This window comes from Macaca nemestrina, chromosome 7 (assembly GCF_043159975.1).
Source record: "Macaca nemestrina isolate mMacNem1 chromosome 7, mMacNem.hap1, whole genome shotgun sequence".
In the NCBI taxonomy this organism is placed as follows: Eukaryota; Metazoa; Chordata; class Mammalia; order Primates; family Cercopithecidae; genus Macaca; species Macaca nemestrina.
Genome location: NC_092131.1, coordinates 86063574 through 86083968, shown reverse-complemented (window position 1 = coordinate 86083968; position 20395 = coordinate 86063574). Strand labels below are relative to the sequence as shown.

General features: G+C 36.4%; 1 long non-coding RNA gene and 1 gene segment (V, D, J or C); one reads left to right on the top strand and one right to left on the bottom strand.

The window, feature by feature from the left end:
• Positions 1 to 4576: 4576 nt before the first annotated feature.
• LOC139364348 (uncharacterized) overlaps positions 4577 to 20395 on the bottom strand; it is a 104186-nt gene continuing 88367 nt past the window's right edge. The window contains exon 3 of the long non-coding RNA XR_011626024.1: positions 4577 to 5842. This is a non-coding gene — a long non-coding RNA (uncharacterized lncRNA). The remainder of the gene's footprint in view (positions 5843 to 20395) is intronic.
• LOC105499655 (T cell receptor alpha variable 26-2-like) lies at positions 6535 to 8682 on the top strand. The segment is given in 2 exon segments: positions 6535 to 7104; positions 7564 to 8682. Coding segments are annotated over 2 exon segments (390 nt in total).

Genomic DNA, 20395 nt, shown 5'->3' with positions numbered 1-20395 from the left:
GCCATTTGTGTACCTGCTTTAGAAAATGTCTACTCAAGTATTTGGGCTGTTTTAATTGGGTTGTCTTCTTATTGTTGAGTTGAAAGAATTCTTTATATGTTCTGGATACCAGACTTTTACGAGACATATGGTTTGCAAATAGATGCTCCCATTCTATAGATTATGTTTTTTTGCTTCTTAATAGTGTCTTTTGAATGGAAGAGTTATAAATTTTGATGAAGTCTAATTTATCTATTTTTTCTTTAGTTGCTGGTGCTTTATATGTCATATTTTTAAAAACCTTGCCTAATTCAAGGTCACAGATAGTTATATCTATGTTTTCTAAGAGTTTTATAGTTTCAGTTTGTACACTGAGTTATTGCTCCACTTCAAGTTAATCTTTGAATATGGTGAGAAGTAGGGATGCAAGTTCATTCTTTTGCATGTGAATAATAAGACATTTGGAGTCCCCAACCAAACGAAAGTTGGGTAGCTATACTAGTATCAGATAAAATTGACACTAAACCAGGAATTACTACTAGAGACACAGAGCAACACATCAAAATGATTAAGACTACAATATACCAAGAACAAATTCTATTTTTATATACACCTAATGGCATAACTTCAAAATATTTCAAACATAAATCAGTAGAGTTGACCAGTAGAATTAAATTGGTAGAATTTATTGATTAAAAGATCAATAAATAATTTTCCAACCATCGTGTCAGGCATTAACACACATCTCTAAGTAGAAACATATTGAAATTATGACCAACACAACTAATATCCTTTACCTCACATATATAGATTGAATACTTTACCTTAAAAGAACAGAATACACATAGAATATTTAGCAAAATTGACTAAATTCTGAAACATAAAGTAAGCCTTAATCAATTTCAAAGAACTTAAATCATTCAGAATAGTCATAGTCTCTGACCATATGATATGAAGCAAAAATTCAATAACAAAAAGATTATTAAACTTTATTCATGTGCCTTGCTAGATATAAGGTTAATTTTTCAAATGTATTGCCACAGAAAAACACCAAGACAAAACAGAGATTTGGGGTAGGGTATATTTTTCAGTCTCTGAATAGAGCAATGTAGCATACTACTTGCAAACTTTATTTCCTATTTGGAGGCAGAAACATTGAACATCTCCAGGGACTGTGCACTAAGGCACTCAGAGAATCATTTGGTTTCCAGGCTTGAGTGAAGAAGCAAATTTCAACCATAAGAAGAAATTCTATCATGCCCTGCCCTGGCCTGCTGTGGGCATTCGTGGTCCCCTTTGGGTTCAATACATATGTGCGGCCCCAAACGTGGGACTGCAGTTTCCTCGAGAGTGGAGCTGCACAAATTGGAACTGGTGGAGTATTAAGTAAGAGGTAAGGGAAGTGGGGAAATGAAACACTATTTAATTATTTTATTTGTCCTTTTGCCATAAATTAATCTAGTCCTCATGACCCATCTGAGACATTTAAGGGAAGCAACTCTGTTTTCTCCTTTTTCCCATAGGATCCAGCATGGCTGAGAAAGTAACCCAAGTTCAGACCACAGTAACTACGCAGAAAGGAGTAGCTGTGACCTCTGACTGCATGTATGAAACCAGATGGAATACGTACACTTTACACTGGCACAAGCAACCTCCCAGTGAAGAGATGGTTTTCCTTATTCATCAGGGTTATTCTAAGTCAAATGCAAAGCAGCATTGTTACTCTGTGAACTTTGAGAAAAAGAAAAGATTCGTCAACCTCGCCATCAATTACTTAAAACTGACTCAGCCAATTACTTCTGTGCTCTCAGGAATCCCACAGAAGTAGAAATGACAGTGGAAGATTAAAAAAAAAAAACCTTAGCACTCCATAAAGGAAGCCACCTGCTCAGGAGCTTAGGGAAAATGCATGAACCACAGACAGGAAGAAGGCACATTAGCGGCACAGTTGAGACCTTATAATGTAAACATTCCTCTGTAAAAAATGTTTCCTTATTGAGTTTGTATCTCAAGCAGCATTCTTTCTTGAGATTTCCAAGTATTACGTTTCTATCTTGGGTTAAAGTAAATCACAAAGTGTATTAGTCAGGGTTCTCTAGAGGAACAGAACTAATAGGAGAGTTGTATGTTTGAAGGGGAGTTTATTAAGGAGTATTGACTCACACAATCAAAAGGTGAAGTCTCACAATAGGCTGTCTGCAAGCTGAGGAGCAACAAAGCTAGTCGGCGTACCAAACCCTCAAAAGTAGGGAAGCCGACAGTCCAGCCTTCCATCTGTGGTCGAAGGTCCGAGAGCTCCGGGCAAACCACTGCTGTCAGTCCAAGAGCCCAAAAGCTGAAGAACTTGGATTCTGATGTTTGAGGGCAAGAAGCATCCTGCATGGGAGAAAGATGAAGGCCAAAAGACTTAGCCAGTGAAGTCCTTCCACATTCCTCTGTCTGCTTTTATCCTAGCCGAGCTGGCAACTGATTACATGGTGCCCACCCAGATGAAGGGTGGGTCGGCCTTTCCCAGTGCAGACTCAAATATTAATCTCCTGTGGCAACACCCTCACAGACACACCCAGGAACAATACTTTGCATCCCTCAATCCAATCAAGTTGACACTCAATATTAACCATCACACAAAGTGCTTTTTGAAATTGTTCCTGAACAATAAATAAGATTAAATGAAGCTATATATTTCATGAAATTCAGAAGCAGTTTGCTGATTCTCATCTTAAACTGTTGGATTTTCAGATTTGAAATAGCACTAAAAATCATTTTACCTTCCAATTTCAGGTTGATTTTGGCAGTTTTTATAACTATTATTTTATTTATTTATATATTTTATATATAAACAAGTTTCATAAATACATAAATTTATTTTATATATTTTAATACATAAATACATGGTTTTTATTGTAATCAGATAAATAAGAAGGCAATTAATGTTTTGAAAGAAATGAATGACCAAAAGAAGTTTTGACTAGAACAAACTATGATTGTTAGAGATACAAAATAATTCTTGGGTGCTTCATAAGCCCAGCAGAAGGTGGGCTGAGAAACCAATTTATCCACCAAGGCAGGCATATTCCTTAATATGTGGTCAAAGGAGATAATAGAAAAAGAATATTACGGAGGACTGAGCCAGAGAATGTAAAAAACAATGGGCAAAATAACTCCCTGTGTAGACTGCAATCAGAGTCACATCAAAGCAGGGTAGGGGTCTTCATAATAATCCAAGATGAACTAGGTATGTGCAGAAAATAAATAACAGTTTCTGTAACCCACTGAGATTTTGGAGTTGATTATTGTAGCAGAATAACCTAGTCACTCAACTTAATCTAAATACAGAGAAAAAAATGAGAAAATGCTTTCCCAATTTATTTTACAAGGCCAGCATGATTTTGATACTAAACCTGAATAAAGAAGTATTTTTGAAAAAATTGTTATGGGATAATCTCACTCAATGAACATAAATTCAAAAATTCTAAACAAACTATTAGTAAAAATAATTAGCAGCTTATAAAAAAACAACATATCACAAGCAAGTTGGGTTTTATATAATATTTATTTAACATCTTAAATGAATTAAAGTAATAATTCTCATTAATAAAAACATGATTTAATAATCTCAACAGTTACATAAAAGTTTTTAATAAAAATTAAATATTCATTCATAATAAAGAGATAAATTTATGGCAAATTGGGAATAGAAAAAAAAGTCCTCATTCTGGTAAATTATATGTATTACAACAAAGCAGACAGGAAACTTAATGAAAAATGTTGAATGCTTTATTTCAAGAAAGCCAAAAAAACACTATCCCTATTAAAAAAGTATACTGAGGGTCCTAACCAGTATTTAAGGAAAATAAAGAAATAAAAGTTTTAACAATTAGAAACGAGACTATAAATAACATTAGCCACAGATGGCATGACTGTGATATATACAATTCCAAATCATTTGCAAATATATATTACATTGATGAGTTTAGCTATGTAGTATTAAAAATTACATTTTATGTTCAAGCAACCAGAAAATTTAAATGAACTTTTAAAAACTATCCTTAAAATAGGTGGGGATGGGCTGGGCATGAAGGGTTACACCTGTAATCCCAGCACTTTGGGAGGCCAAGGTGGGTGGATCACGTGAGGTCAGGAGTTCAAGACCAGCCTGGCCAATATGGTGAAACCCCATCTCTACTAAAATTACAAAAATTAGCCAGGCATGATGGCACATGTCTGTAATTCTCTCCTACTCAGGTGGCTGAGGCTGGAGAATCTCTTGAACCTGGCAGGCAGAGGCTACAGAGATTACATAGCCGAGATTACGCCACTGCACTCCAGCCTAAGAGACAGAGCAAGACTCCCTCTCAAAACATAAAATTAAAAAAATAGGTGGGGATGATTAATGGGGCAAAAAAAATACAAAGAACGAATAGGACCTATCATCTGATAGCACAACAGGGTGTCTATAGTTAATAATCTAATTATATATTTTTAAATCACTAAAAGAGTACAGCTGGATTATTTGTAACACAAAAGATAAATGCTTGAGGGGATGGTATCCCATTCTCCATGGTGTAAACTTTTTTTTTTTAAAAACAGTCTCACTGCATCACCCAGGCTGGAGTGCAGTGGCGCCACCTTGGCTCACTGCAACCTTCGTCTCCCAGGTTCAAGTGATTCTGGGGCCTCAGTCCCCTGAGTAGCTGAGATTACAGGCAAATGCCACCATGCCCGGGTAATTTTGTATTTTTAGTAGAGACAGGGTTTCATCATGTTGGCAGGCAGGTCTTGAACTCTGACCTCAAGTGATCCTCATGCCTCAGCCTCCCAAAGTGCTAGGATTACAGGCGTGAGGCACATGCCCAGCCTCTAAGATGTAATTATGCATTGCATGCCTATATCAAGACACCTCAGGTACCCCATAAATATATACACCTACAATGTACCCATAAAAATTAAAATAAAAAAATAACATGTATATATCCTTAAAATATATCTTTGTTTTTGTTACATTTGCTTTTGGGTTCTTGGTCATGAAGTCTTTGCCTAAGCCAGTGTCTAGAAGGGTTTTTCTGATGGTATCTTCTAGAATTTTTATGGTTTTATGTCTTAGATTTAAGTCCTTGATTCATCTTGAGTTGATTTTTATATAAGGTGAGAGATGAGGATCCAGTTTCATTCTTCTACATGTGGCTAGCCAATTATCCCAGAACCATTTGTTGAATAGGGTCCCCTTCCCTCACACTATGTTTTTATTTGGTTTGTCAAAGATCAGTTGGCTGTAAGTATATGGCTTCATTTCTGGGTTCTCTATTCTGTTCCATTGGTCTAGGTGCCTATTTTTATACTAGTACCATGCTGCTTTGGTGACTATGGCATCATAGTATAGCCTGAAGTCGGGTAATGTGATGCTTCCAGATTTGTTCTTTTTGCTTCGTCTTGCTTTGGCAATGTGGGCTCTTATTTGGTTCCTTATGAATTTTAGGAAATAATTCTAAAACCCCAAAGTGACTGAAAATAATTTGATCTTTCTTAGAGAATTATGGTAGGAAGCTTTTTGCTGAGCCTCATCACTAGAGGGAGGTAGCACATCCAAAATAATCTATCTTTAGACCTGAAACACAAACCCTGAAAGATTACTAACTGACTAGGTTCCTAGTTCTATTTAAGAGTTGACATATACAGTCACAAGAGGGAGCTGTTACAGCTGCAAATCCAAGCTCCATCCAGGGTGAGAGAGGTTGTCATTGAGTTGTATAAGGAATTTATGTTCATTCTCTTTGTCACCTTATGCTTTATTATCTCTTTTTGAGTGTGTGCACAGCTTCGAAGTCATGGTGAGCCCCTTCACAAATGTAGAGCAGAAGTGACCCTGAATGGGAAAAACAGAGAAGTGATTGATACATAGCTCAATTTTAAACGGTGAAATATTTTTCACTATAATGGACTGACAAGCTTAGTTATTGTAGCAGAGATAATGAGTAATTTTAATTTTATTCCTTCCCATTTCTTTAATAAGCATTTTTGAAAATAACTAGAAAAACCCCTTCATAGTTACTTCTACCTCTCTTATCAAATGGCATCATTTGATTTCCCTCTCCAAACCTCTTCCCATTTCTTCCTTTCTCCTCAGTGTCCTCGATGTATGCCACTCCTAGGCATCATGAAGATGAGAAAGCATGTGTTAAAGAGGAGTTCAGGTGGCATAGAAATAGGGACCACTCAAGCCATTGGCTCCTGTCTCAAAACCAGAGGCACAGGCAATGTCTATCTAGAAGACACTTAGGACATTATTCCAGGAGCCAGTGTGGGAGACCTGAGTACCAGGAAACTTGGTTTTTAACCTGAGTTCTAACTTTATTCTTTCCTTTCACACTTAGCACAACAATATGATACAATTATGAAATTACTTTTGTTATATATGTTGCAAATAACTTCTTTCATTGTGTCATTTGATTTTCAATTTTGCTTATGGTAATTTTTTTTTTTTTTACCAGAAAGAAGTTTCTAACTGTTGAAATTAAATTATATGCTACTGCTTCTAAGACTTACTCACCATGAAGATGTGGATAGAAATGCTCTTCTTTCCCTTACAGCACAGGGCTCACATAGACTTCTTGGAATAAAGGGTATTTCTTACCAGCTCAGTGGGTTGTCAAACCACCAATTAATGGTGGATTTTGTCTTTACCAAAATAAGAGATGGGTAATCCCATTGTGAATGGTTTTACTCCTTTAGATGTAGCCTACGTGAGTTCCAACCTTGAAAACGATCTTAATGGAAACTTTCTGAATTAAAGCTAGATTTAGAGAAAATATTCTTCCCCTCTTTTTAAAGTTTTATTTTTTTAATTAACAAATAATAATTGTATTTTATCTTCTTTTAAAATTTATGTTTAAACCTGGGGATGGGCTAGACCTAACCAGGAAGCTGCTCTGTCTTTAGCTGATGATTTCTGGAGAGCACTCAAATTGAAACCTGCCTGGTGTGGGATGTGCGGTGGCTGCTGCTTTGTTGCTTGAGACCTCCCCCGACCTAGGATCAGACTCAGATTCTAAGTTCTGGGGCCTGGAACCTCAGTGTGCACTTGAACAATGAAGTTGGTGACAAGCATTACTGTACTCCTATATTTGGGTAAGTATTCTGGGCCTAAGAAAGGGTAGTTTTGTGGCTAAGGACAAAAGAGAGTTATCTGTTGTCTCCACGTCTTCTGCCATGATTTACCAATTGCTGGAAAGAATTTGTATCTATGTGTTTCTCAAGGGTGTCTGAGCATCAGTGTGAGGAGCTGGTCATATCCACTACTCAGAGAAGATTCCCCAGGTCTCACAGCTCTCAAGCTGTAAGGAGTTTTAGGTTCACTGAGCTCCAGGGTCATGGAAGATGGGAAATTGATTTTTGGCCTTGTGGCTCTGCATAGCTCAGGAACAAATAAATACAAGTAATATTTCTCTTGTCCTGTGCAACACATATAAAAATACCCAAATACGGAGTAGGGCAGGGAGGACAGTTCTGGAGCGGTGGTGAACCTGACCTTCAGATGTACCAAGAGCTGATGATCCAGAGCTAATCTGCTGTTTTTCAACCCCATAGGTATTAGGGGTGATGCTAAGACCACACAGCCAAATTCAATGGAGAGTAACGAAGAAGAGCCTGTACACTTGCCTTGTAACCACTCCACAATCAGTGGAACTGATTACATACACTGGTATCGACAACGTCCCTCCCAGGGTCCAGAGTATGTGATTCATGGTCTTACAAGTAATAACAACAGAATGGCCTCTCTGACAATCACTGAAGACAGAAAGTCCAGTACTTTGATCCTGCACCATGCTACCTTGAGAGATGCTGCTGTGTACTACTGCATCTTGAGAGACCACAGTGGGACAGATGGGGCTGCAGCTGTGCAATATCTCCCTGGTGGTGAAAGGGAAGGCATCTAATGAGGCCACTGCACAAGAAGGAGCAGAAGTTTAACAGAGGAAGAAGAAAATTTAAAGAAGAAAAGGGAAAAGAAGTAAAGAGGAGGTGGTAAGGAAATCAATGAGAGGATTAAAGGAATGAAGAAACTGAGAAAGAATAGCTAAGAAGTCTTGAAGAAAGGACTGAGAAGCTTGGCGAAGAAATGAAGAATCACAATTGGAATTCTGCAAAGAAGAAGAAAGGAAATAAGAATTTTCCAGGACCCTTTCTTTTAATCAACTCTTGCTTTCCATGTAGAACTCACTATAAAAGATGAGAACCATCATCTGGTTGTCCCAAAGCGTTTCTTCATCTAACCCCAGGGAAGTGCCTGGGCTTTGAATATTATATTAGTCCTTCCAACCTCTCAATAATTGAAATGAATTTCAGAAATTGACTCATTTGCCCTTACGAAAAATTTGAAGTTTTATTTGTTACTCATCCATAGCACATACTCTTGGGATACAGATAATTTCTGGAAGGAAACAAGAAAGTGGTCGATATGTGAATATTGATTTCACCTTTTAAATCTATGTTGAAATATCTCTATTATTACACAAAAATACACAAATTTTTTTCATTGTAAAAGATTCAAACTATTAAGTATGTGAAGTAAAACCTTAAAGACCCAAACTGACTGTCTCCATCTCCATCCCATTTTCTCTTCAATTCCTACAATAAACCATTTTGACAACTTGGAGTGTGTCCTGATGATCATACTTCTTTTCATTTACATGGATACTCACATAAATATCTACCCAATTTTATTACATAAATTGGATCATACCATGTGTATTTGTCTGCAACTTGCTTTTATTTTTATTTAAAAATGGTTTTTTGAGGTGTGTTCATACCAAGATACGTGTGTATGCATGTGTGTACAAACTGGCCTTATTCTTTTCAATATCTACAAATATTCACAGTATGGTTGTATAATAATTTTACTTACCTCACCTATATCATCGCTACATATATAAATATATATGACGTGTGTGTGTGTGTGTGTGTGTGTGTGTGTGTGTGTGTGTACATATTTCTCATAGATTCCTAGAAGTGGAATTACTGGATCAAAAGATATGCCTATTTTATATTTTTAGGATATTGAAAAGTCGCATTCCAAAATGGCTTTAACAATCTAACCCAAGCAGGAACATGGCAAAAATGTCTACTCTCACCGTTTCTATTCAACATTATCCTAGAGAATCTAACCAATGCAATGAGACAAAAAGAAAAAGGAAACTAGGCTTTACCTATTACAGATTTGTGAATTTTTCTTTTTTGGAGGATGGAGAATGAGGTTGGTGTGCTATTTGAATTTTGCCCACAGAGCTAATCTGGTATTTGCCTTTACTTTGGATACTTCTGTTCAATTTGTTTTCAAAAAATTGGAAGCTTTTTTGGAATAATTTCAAGAGTCATTCCACATAACTTCTCCTAATAATGTTATGAGTAAATAGTAATTAATATATTCACCCAACAAATTAAATCTTTAATCTGTGCCAAATCCTATGTTGTACAATGAATAACATGGGCTTTGGAAACTGCCTTCAAATATGGGAAGAACAAAATACCACGGAAAACAAAAGGAATATAATAATTGAGAAAACAACACAGAAATAATTCTAAAAGCTCCAAAGTGACTGAAAATAATTCCATCTTTCTTACAGAATTGTGGTAGGAAGCTCTTTGCTGAGCCTTGTCCCTAGAGGGAGATAGCACATCCAAAATAATCTGTCTTTAGACCGGAAACACAAAACCCTGAAAGATTGCTAACTGACTTGGTAAAGGAAACCATATTTAACTTTTTAAAACGTAACTATCATTTTGCAAACAATAGAATTGTCTGTGTAGCAAATCCTATAGACAAAAAAACTACTGTAACCAATAAATGAGTTAGACAAAATTGCAAGATACAAGCTCAATATACAAAATAATGCTGCTTCTATACAGTAACACTAAACAAGCAGAATTGAAATTTATATATATATGCACATATATGCATAAAAAACTTTTAACAAAATTTTAGCAGACTGACTCTAACAATATATAAAAAGGATAATACATAATAATGAAGTGGGGTTCATCTCAAGAATGCAATTTATATGAATATAAATTTCAATTCTGGGCCAGGCACCATGGCTCATGCCTGTAATCTTGGCACTTTGGGAGGCTGAGGCAGGCAGATAGCTTGAGGCCAGGAATTCAAGACTAGCGTGGCCAACATGGCAAAACCCTCTCTCTACTAAAAATAAAAAATTAGCTGGGTGTGATGGCACACACCTGTAATCCCAGCTACTCAGGAGGCTGAGGCACGGGAATCACTGGAACCTGGGAGGCAGAGGTTGCAGTGAACTAAGATTACACCACTGCACCCCAGCCTGGGCAACAGAGTAAGACTCTGTCTCAAATAAATAAATAAATAAATTTCAATTATGGTGTGTGTGTGTGTATGTGTATGAATACATTTGACAAAAGATGTCTAAGGCCTGTACACTAAAAGACACAAAAAAATTCTGAGATAAATTTAAGAATTAAATAAATAGAAAGAGTTATTGTGTTTGTGAATTAGAAGACTCATTAAGATTCTTTCCAAATTGACCTATAGATTCAATGTCATTCCAATCAAAATCCCAACAGAAATTTTCATAGAAATTGACAAGTGGGTCTAAGATTTATATGAAAATACCAAGGGACTATAATAGCAAAAAAAAAAATTCTTAAAAAAAAAACAAATTGAGGAACTTACACTACTGATATTAATACTTTTATAGTTACAATAATCAAGAGACTATGATAGTGATATAAAGATAGACAAATAGAACATTGGAACACAATAAAGGGTCCAATAGTAAGCCAACACATACATAGTTGATTTTCAACAAAAATACCACAGCAATTTGTTATGAACTGAATATTTGTGTTCTTCCCTGCAAATTCATGTGTTGAAATCCTAACCCCCAGTGTGATGGTATTAGGAAGTAGGTTTTTGAGGAGGTGATCAGGTCATAAAAGTGTAGCCCTCTTGAATGGTATTAGTTCCCTTGTAAAAGAGACCCTAGAGAACTTTCTTGTTCTTTCTGTCACGTGAGGACACCACAAGAAGACTGCCATCTATGAACCAGGAAGCAGGCCCTCACCAGACATGAGATCTTCCAGCACCTTGATCTTGGACTTCCCAGCCTCCAGAACCATGAGAAATAAATTTCCATTGTTTTAGTCACATAGTCTATGGTATTTTGTTATGGCAGCCCAAGCTAACAAATACAATCTCAAAATAAATATGCTGAAAGGAATCAGATGACAGAAAGCAGATACTGTATGTTTACATAAAACTCTAGAAAATCTATAGTAAGAGAAGGCAGACTAGAGATTGCCTGGGATTGAATAGGCCTTAGGATGATATATTGGAAAGGTATACAGAAAGGATTAACAAGGAACACAAGGAACAGAGACACAAGGAAACTTTGGGGAGTGGTGCATATGTTCTTTATTTTGTTTGTGATGATGATTTCACATTTGTATGACCATGTCAAAAATTATCATATTGGACCTTGAAAACATATGTAATTTACTATATGCAACGTGTACCTCAGAAAAGTAGTTTTTAAGAAGGCTCAAAACAAAAGCAGGCAGAGATAAATATTGAAAAATAATCACTCTGTATTATAGAGAGCAGAATTTTTTACTTTCTTTTAATTATGAAGGGCAAACTTTCTCAAGCATGTGAGGGTAACATATGTTATGAGATTATATTTTCTTTATCTCATAAGTGGCATATTTTATGGCAATAAATAGATCTATGTCATATATAAGTTAACTCCAGAAAACCTGTCCATTATTCGCATTTCTCAGTCTGGTCAAAGAGTGGCAGTGTTAAAAAAGTGTTTGAGTAAGATCGTACAGTGCTGAGCAAACAGGAATCCAGGTATGGCTTCTGATTGGTGTCATCTCCTGCACCAATGAGCAAAGTAACTTCTGCTGGGGAAGCCCATTCAGTAAAATCTGATTTAACTGTGTTTTCTAAGTAGCCAAGGGATGGAGACTGTTCTGCAAGTACTCCTAGGGATATTGGGGTTCCAAGCAGCCCGTGAGTATGTGGTTAGTCTGGGAGAATTGTGGGATGATGACAGCATCCTGAGGGCAAGAGTCGAGTCATCCTCCAACCTGGGAAGGCCTTTTTGAGAGCCAGATATATGTTAAAAAAAAATGACAATACTTGGTTTTAATGTGACAATTTTGCTTCCTAGGGGGCATGGGGAGGGGGGGAGAAAAATCATCCCTACCATGACCATGAAAATTTTGTGAGGGCCTTCTGTATTTTCTTTACATTGTCTTTTTGAACAGGGGTCACTAGCCAAGAACTGGAGCAGAGTCCTCAGTCCTTGATCGTCCAAGAGGGAAAGAATCTCACCATAAACTGCACATCATCAAAGACATTATATGGCTTACACTGGTACAAGCAAAAGTATGGTGAAGGTCTTATCTTCTTGATGATGCTACAGCAAGGTGGGGAAGAGAAAAGTCATGAAAAAATAACTGCCAAGTTGGATGAGAAAAAGCAGCAAAGTTTCCTGCATATCACAGCCTCCCAGCCCAGCCATGCAGGCATCTACCTCTGTGGAGGAGACGCACAGTGATCTTCAGGCCTCTCTCAGCTGTCTTGAAACCTGCAGCTGGGCCGCATATGCTCTTCTGACATGGGGCTCCTGAGATGTGGGTGGGACCTTTGCCAAGACATGAAGCCTCAGAACATTGCAATTGTCTTATTGGAAAAAAAAGGGGGAGGAGAGTAGGAATGATACAAGGGGGAACTATATCACTAATCCCAAATTTAATTTGACTTTATTGTCTGGTAGTTATGTTACTTTTTAGTAGGAACATCAAATTAGAACAAGAATGGCATGAATTTCAGTGATTTATGCAAGAACTACTCACGAATATTGTGTCCCTGTTGTGCCAAGGAACTTCTTTCCCTTTGCTATTTACCCACCTTGTTAATAAAAAGAAATTGTGCATTGTTTGACAGATTCTTTGTCACATATTAACATTGTACCAAGAGTATTAGAATACCCATACTGAGGAGTCATGGGCAGTAGTTTTTTTCTAAGTTAGTAGTATAGATATGGAAAAAGACAAATGTTTAGATAGATAAATAGGTGATAGATTATAGGTAGCCAGATTATTAGATAGATAGATAGATAGATAGATAGATAGATAGATAGATAGATAGATAGATAATAGGTAGATTAGATAGATAGAGTGAGCTAGAGAGAGGGGAATATATTAATAAATATCTAATGCAGTCTTAGACTGGCCTCCACTTCTCTTCTCATTGTGCTTTTATTCATATTCTATTCTCAGTATTCTTCTGGCCACTCCAAATTATCATCTTAAAGAATGTTTCCCAGTTGTACCAGTATGAAGTGGAGAAGATCTTACCTTCATCATCCACTCCACATTAGACTAATGCTGGCCTAACGTGGGTTTTTAGAAGTATTAAACTGATACTGAATAACCGATAAGATCATAGGTTAGAGAGAAATAATTCACATGTTTCTTAAACGCTATGTGATATTGACCAATAACTTTAACCTTCCAAGTCTCTATTTTCCTTCTGTAAAGATGATACAATCATATTATTTCATTCATATGTTCTTGTCAGGATGAAGTAAGGTTATAGATTACATACATTAAGTATCTGGTATATTACAAGCCCTCAATATTTGAAATAGCATTTTTACTATTAATCAAACAATGATAATCTCAAGTAAGTCAAAATTCTTAGATAAAAGTAGGGAAGTTGATCAACATGATACGGCTCCAACCTAACTAGGAGATGTTCTATTCTTTAAATTTAGAAAAGAAAGGAGGAATATAATGGTCTCCTGTCATCAGAAACTGCCTAGTGACCTGGTTTCAAAAGAAATTTCACGTAAAATGGGAATGATCATTTATGTTGGCCAAAGTCAGGGAAGATTTTTAAAAATCAAGTCGAATCAGATTATTTTCTGTTTTAAAGAAATGTTACCTATACCGCCCACTGAGAGAAAAGTTTGCTAAAATAACCAGGAAAGAGAGAAAAGAGAGAAGCCCGTGAAAGAAAATGTTTGGCAAAGTAGAGGATAAGAGGAAAAGTAGGCAGGAAAGAAGAACATAAGTTTCTGATTTTCATGAAATGTTCCGAGTAAAGTGACACTTACCTGTGTGTGTAAATATGCATGTACATACACAAATCTCAAACTAAAGAGTGTACATATTTGCATTTTAACCTAAAATCAAATTTTTCTAATTGGGAAATAATATAAAAATATTGTCTCCAATAGAATGCTAAGAATATTAAGGATTGAAAGTATAAAGATAAATAGTCATAAGGATGTTTAAAGATTAACCTGCCATGTCGCACAAGACTGGTAAACCAATGTTATCAGGAGAAAGACACAGTTAAATTCACAGCAGCGTCTTAGGTCAGCCTAAGCAAATACGTTATATGACATGCAACTTACCCTTCTCCTCTTTCTTTCTCCCCCATCAAAAGCCAATTTCCTATTCTATAATCCACCTTTTCCAGTGATTCTGCTTCAGAATGTCTAACAAACTGAACAAGGCTGAGCTCCGGACGTTGGTTTTGATTCTGGGCAGCAAAAATTTCCCTACGGGACAAGATGCCAGCATGACTTTTCCTAGTGTGCAATGAGCAGGACCAGCTCTGTCTGCCTCCTTAGGGATAGCCCCTGATAGGAACGCTGGGATTGAGTAAGTGGAAAGAGTGAATGATTAGAAGAAAGAGGGCAGGACCCAAGTTTTTTTTACCTCCTGACTTGAGTGTACGGTTTAGTTCCTTTTCGAACAACTCTTGGCAATTCCATTATAAATCAGGTGGAAGAATTAGTCTAGTTTTTGTTTGTTTATAGGGCCTAACATGTCCCAGAAAGCCAGTTAATTCTAATCAGCACTATCTGGACAGTAAGGGAGATTGTGAACTCAGTTTTCTTACAGGACATAGGTATTATAATTATTATTGTGGTAAAAATGGCCTCCTAGCAGGAAGATAATTTTTTTGTGCGCTTTGGGAATCGCCCAAAAGTTTTCCACTGCAAAAACCAATGAAATAAGGAACAGATATTTTCTAAATCTTCAGTAAGTGGCTAAATCTATCAAGCTTATCTATTCACCCCCATAGTGAGAATACCTTGCAATATGTGTTTGTGCTATTCTTATAGATACCACAGTCAGAAAAAAAAAGGGGGATGGATTAAAATATGCAGAAAAAAATTGCCACATTCTGTGCTAATTTTAACCCCATATAAATGCTGTCTTATAAGTAGATCTATTAAATAGGGCCATCCATAGCCACAGCCTTTCATATTTTAAGTAAATATCATAACATAAGATTTTCATCAGAACACTTGTCTCCAATTTCTAGAGCCTTTTGTTACTCTTGCCACTACCTTAGTAAGACTTTAGTGTGCCAGATATAAGCCTGCTAGATTTAAGTCAAATAATTATTTATTCTTATGCCCACTTCTCAACCGTGTTGATCAAATTCATAAAAGAAATCTTAGCCTTAAATTCCTTACTTCACTTCCTTGTCTTCACTTCCTCTGGAACCTAGTCTATTATGCTGCAGCCTTGACAACTTGCCAAGACAAAAAGTTGAGAGTTACAATAGTAGGAGGAAGAGCTACAGAGAATAAACAGAATGAGAAAGTATAAAATATGATTAAATTTAGTTCCAGAAAGAGAGGAGAGAGGTGAATGAAGCAGAAATATATGAAAAGATAATGAACAGTTTTTAAAAAAGGGACGAAAGACATCAATTCACACTTCAAGAAGACAAAAGCATTCCTGGGCAATTTATATAAAAAGAAGTGTGGTGTGTGTGTATGTGTGCATGTGTGTGTGTGTGTGTGTGTGTTCAGAGTAAAACAGCAGAGAATCTTAAATCAAGAAAAAAAAATCTTAAAAATCAGAGGGGGAGGGAGAAAAAAGACTGTCTTCAGGGAAGTCAATTGAGAGCTGACTTCTCAAAAATAACCGTGGAAACCAATTGAGACTGGAATTACATTTCCAATGTGCAGAGAGAAAATAACTAACATCAAATTTCGTATAAAACAGAGCAATTCTTTAAAATAAGAAATGAAAGCATTTAAGAGAAAATCTGCAGAATTTAACAGTATATTTTCTCTAAAGGAAACTCCACAAGTAGATGGAAAGGATGAGGGCCTGGATTATACCTCACCTACCACCTGTGTAGTTGTGCTCAAAGGACAGAACCTCTTTGGGATGGTTTCTAAATTTCAAAATAAAGATGATGTATTCTCAGCTAGTCTCACTGTATTTTATTAATTGAAACACCACATGTGAAACAGAAGACTGTAATGCAAATGTAAAGAGATTCATTACTAAAACCTTAGGCCAAGCTTTGGATGTTCTTAAAAGGGCAATGGCAGGAATGAGAATGGGGAAAATGATCTATCGTCAGTGAGTTGTAGGACTTAGAGAAAGCCTCAAGGGCTGCCATGTGTTTTATCGTGTCCTGAGAAATAGGTTTACAAATATTAGCACCTCCTTACTGTGCTGGATAATTCTATTCTGATTCCTCCAGCAGTTTGTGAGACCCCCTATGTGTAGAGTGGGTATGTAAAGGGGAAACAAAGGGTTTTCCACTCTCAACAACCACATGCCTCACCTGTTCTTGCTGCCTGCAAGCTGCAGCCACATCCAGTTGGCTCTCACCTCCCAAATAGCTTCAAAGAGAAGCAAATCATATTCAACAGATTTTGTGGCAGAACTCATCCTGCAGACTTTTTTAAAAACGTGTTTTATCTGCCTTTGATAAAAGTTCTGAACCCAGGGCCAGTTTCCATGGTAGCCGAATTTGGACATATGAAAAAATCTGCCTTTAGTCTCTTGCCATTCCTTCACCATTGCCTCCCACCTATTCTACTGCTCCTGCTTTTTACCCATCCCCTAGTAGTATTCTGTGACCTTTTAATACTCTGTTAGCCTGCCCAAAGCCTGATATTTCTAGTCACTGAATTGCTGTCCAGAATCTTCTCCTACACTGTTAAGTAGATATATATCTCTCCACTCAATCTCTAAAATAAAGTGGTTTATAGCCTAACTTATATCTCAATGTAATGTTCTAGGTTAGGTCTCCCTGGACTGTTTGTATTTGAAAAAGAGATGTTAGAGGAGATTCCAAGAAAGTCTCCTCAAAGATACATTCTCAGTTATGGTGACAGTAGGATAGAAAAGATGTTTTTATTGTAAAATATTGTTTCCCACACTTCTCAGCCATAGTGTAGGCTGCCAGTGTTTGGTCAGTTCCCATCAGCAGGGACGCAGGCAACATACTGTCAGCAATTCTTTTTTTTTTTTTTTTTTGAGATGGAGTCACGCTCTGTCACCAGGCTGGAGTGCAGTGGTGCGATCTTGGCTCACTGCAATCTCCGCCTCCTGGGTTCAAGCCATTCTCCTGCCTCAGCCACCTGAGTAACTGGGATTACAGTCATGTGCCACCACATTCTGCTAATTTTGTATTTTTAATAGAGACAGGGTTTCACCATGTTGGCCAGGATGGTCTCAATCTCCATGTCAGCAGTTTTTAAAACATATGTTTTTATTCCAATTCATGTAGAAAGATAACATAATTCAGAGGAAAAATTAAAGATTCTATTGCCTGACAATACATAGAATAATATTCTATTAACTATACCTTGTCTATGTTTAGATACACAAAGACTTACCGTTGTTACAATTACCTACAGTATTCAGTACAATAACATCCTGTGCAGGTTTCTAGCCCAGGAGCAATAGGCTACATCACATAGCCTATCGTGTAGCAGACTATACCATCTACACCAGTACTCCCTTATAATGTTTGCACAATGTCAAAATTGCCTAATGATGGATTTCTCAGAACTCCTGCAGTTGAGCAAGGCATTACTATATCAGCAAAACTTCTACATGAAAGAATAGGCAGAGGAACTAGTGTGTCTAAGAAAACATGAAAATTGAACTGTCTCAGAGGCAGCATAGTCAAAACAGTAACGGTGTGTAATCTTAGGTATCACTCAAATACTAGTCCTCCAACCTCCAAACTGGATAACGTTGGACATGTGACTGAACTTAGATTCATCTAAAAAATGAATAACATCTATTGCCTAAAGTGGTAAAGAATCCCATATACTATGGGACTTAGGATTGTTTAGGATTGCTAAGGATCGCTTTGGCTATTCAAGCTCTTTTTTGGTTCCATGTTAATTTTAGAACTGTTTTTTCAAATTCTGTAAAACTGATGCTGGTAATTTGATAGGAATTACATTGTATCTGTATATTGCTTTGAGTAGTAATTTTAATGATATTGATTGTTCCAATCCGTGAACATGAAATTTTTTTTATTTGTTGTATCATCCGTGATTCCTTTCATCAGTGCTTTGCAGTTCTCCTTGTAGAACTTTCATCTCTTTGGTTAAATGTATTTTAAGTATTTTATTATTTGTATGTGTGAATATCATAAACGGGATTGAGTTTTTGATTTTTTTCTTAGCTTGGTTGTTATTGGTGTATAGAAATGCTACTAATTTTTGTATGTTGATTTTGTATCCTGAAAGTTTACTGAAGTCATTTATCAAGTCTAAGCATCTTTCAGAAGACACGTTAGGGTTTTCTAGGTATAAGATCATGTCATCAGTAAATAGATATATAATTTTAGTTTCTCTTTTTTAATTTGGATGCAATTTATTTCTTTCTCTTGCCTGATTGCTCTGCCTAGGACTTCTGGTAATATGTTGAATAGAAGTGGTGAGAGTGGGCATCCTTGTCTTGTTCCTGTTCTTAGAGGGAATGCTTTCAAATTTTCCGCATTGGGTATGATGTCATGGATGGCTCTTATTTGTCACAGTTGTTTTTTTTTTTTTGAGATATGTTCCTTTGATGCCTAGTTTGTTTAGGGTTTCTATCATAAAAGGATGTCAGTTTTTATTGGATGCTTTTTCTGCATCTATTGAGATGATCACATGGTTTTTGTTTTTAATTTTGTTTACATGGTGAATCACATTTATTGATTTGCATATTTTGAACATAGACCAATGGAACAAAATAGAGAGCCCAGAAATAAAACCATATACCTACAACCAACTGATCTTTGACAAAGTCAACAAAAATACACAATGAGGAAAGGACATCCAATTCAATAAATGGTGCTGGAAAAACTGGATAGCCATATATGGAAGAATAAAACTGGACTGGATGCATATCTCTCACCATATTAAAAAATTAAGTCCAGATAAAATAAAGACTTACATGGAAGACCTGAAACTACAAAAATCCTGGAAGAAAAACTAGGAAAAATTCTTCTGAACATTAGCCTAGGCAAAAAAATTATGACAAGATCTCAAAAGCAAATGCAACAGAAGCAAAAATAGACAAGCAGGACTTAATTAAACTAAATAGCTTCTAAACAGCAAAAGAAATAATCAACAGTATAAACAGACAACCTACAGGATGAGAGAAAATGTTTTCAAACTATCAACCAACAAAGGACTAATATCCTGAATCTATAAAAAACTCAGACAACTCAACAAGAAAAAAACAAATAACCCCATTAAAAAATGGGCAAGGGACATGAACAGACATTTCTCATAAGAAGACACACAAGCAAGCAAAAAGCATGTGAGAAAATGCTCAGCATCACTAATCATCAGAGAAATGTACATCAAAACCACAATGAGACGCCATCTCACACCAGTCAACATGGCTATTATTAAAAAGTCAAAACACAAACAGATGTTGGCAAGAATATAGAAAAAAAAAGAGAATGCTTATACACTTTTGGTGGGAATGTAAATTAGTACAACATCTATGGAAAACAGTATGGAGATTTCTCAAAGGACTACAAATAGAACTAACATTCGACCCAGCAACACCACTACTACCCAAAAGAAACAAAATTGTCATATCGAAAAGACATCTGCTCTTGTATATTTATCACAGCACTATTTACAATAGTAAAGTAATGAAATCAACCTAAGTGTCCATCAGTGTAAGATTGGATAAAGAAAATGTGGTGTATATACACCGTGGACTACTACACAGCTATAAAAAAGAATAAAACCATGTCTCTTGCAGCAAGATGGATGGAGCTGGAGGCCAGTATCCTAAGTGGAATAACTCAGAAACAGAAAATAATATACTGCATGGTCTCACTTATAACTGGGAGCTAAACAATGGGTACACACGGACATACAGAGTGAAATAACAGACAGTGGAGATTCCAAAAGGGGGAATGATGGGAGGGTTGAAAATTTACCTGTTCAGTACAGTGCTCACCATTCAGGTACACTAGAAGCCCAAACCTCACCATTATGCAATATATCCATGTAACAAACCCATACACGAATGCCCTGCCTCTTAATAATAGTAATGATAAAGATTAAAATTATATGCTTGCCTAAGGCAC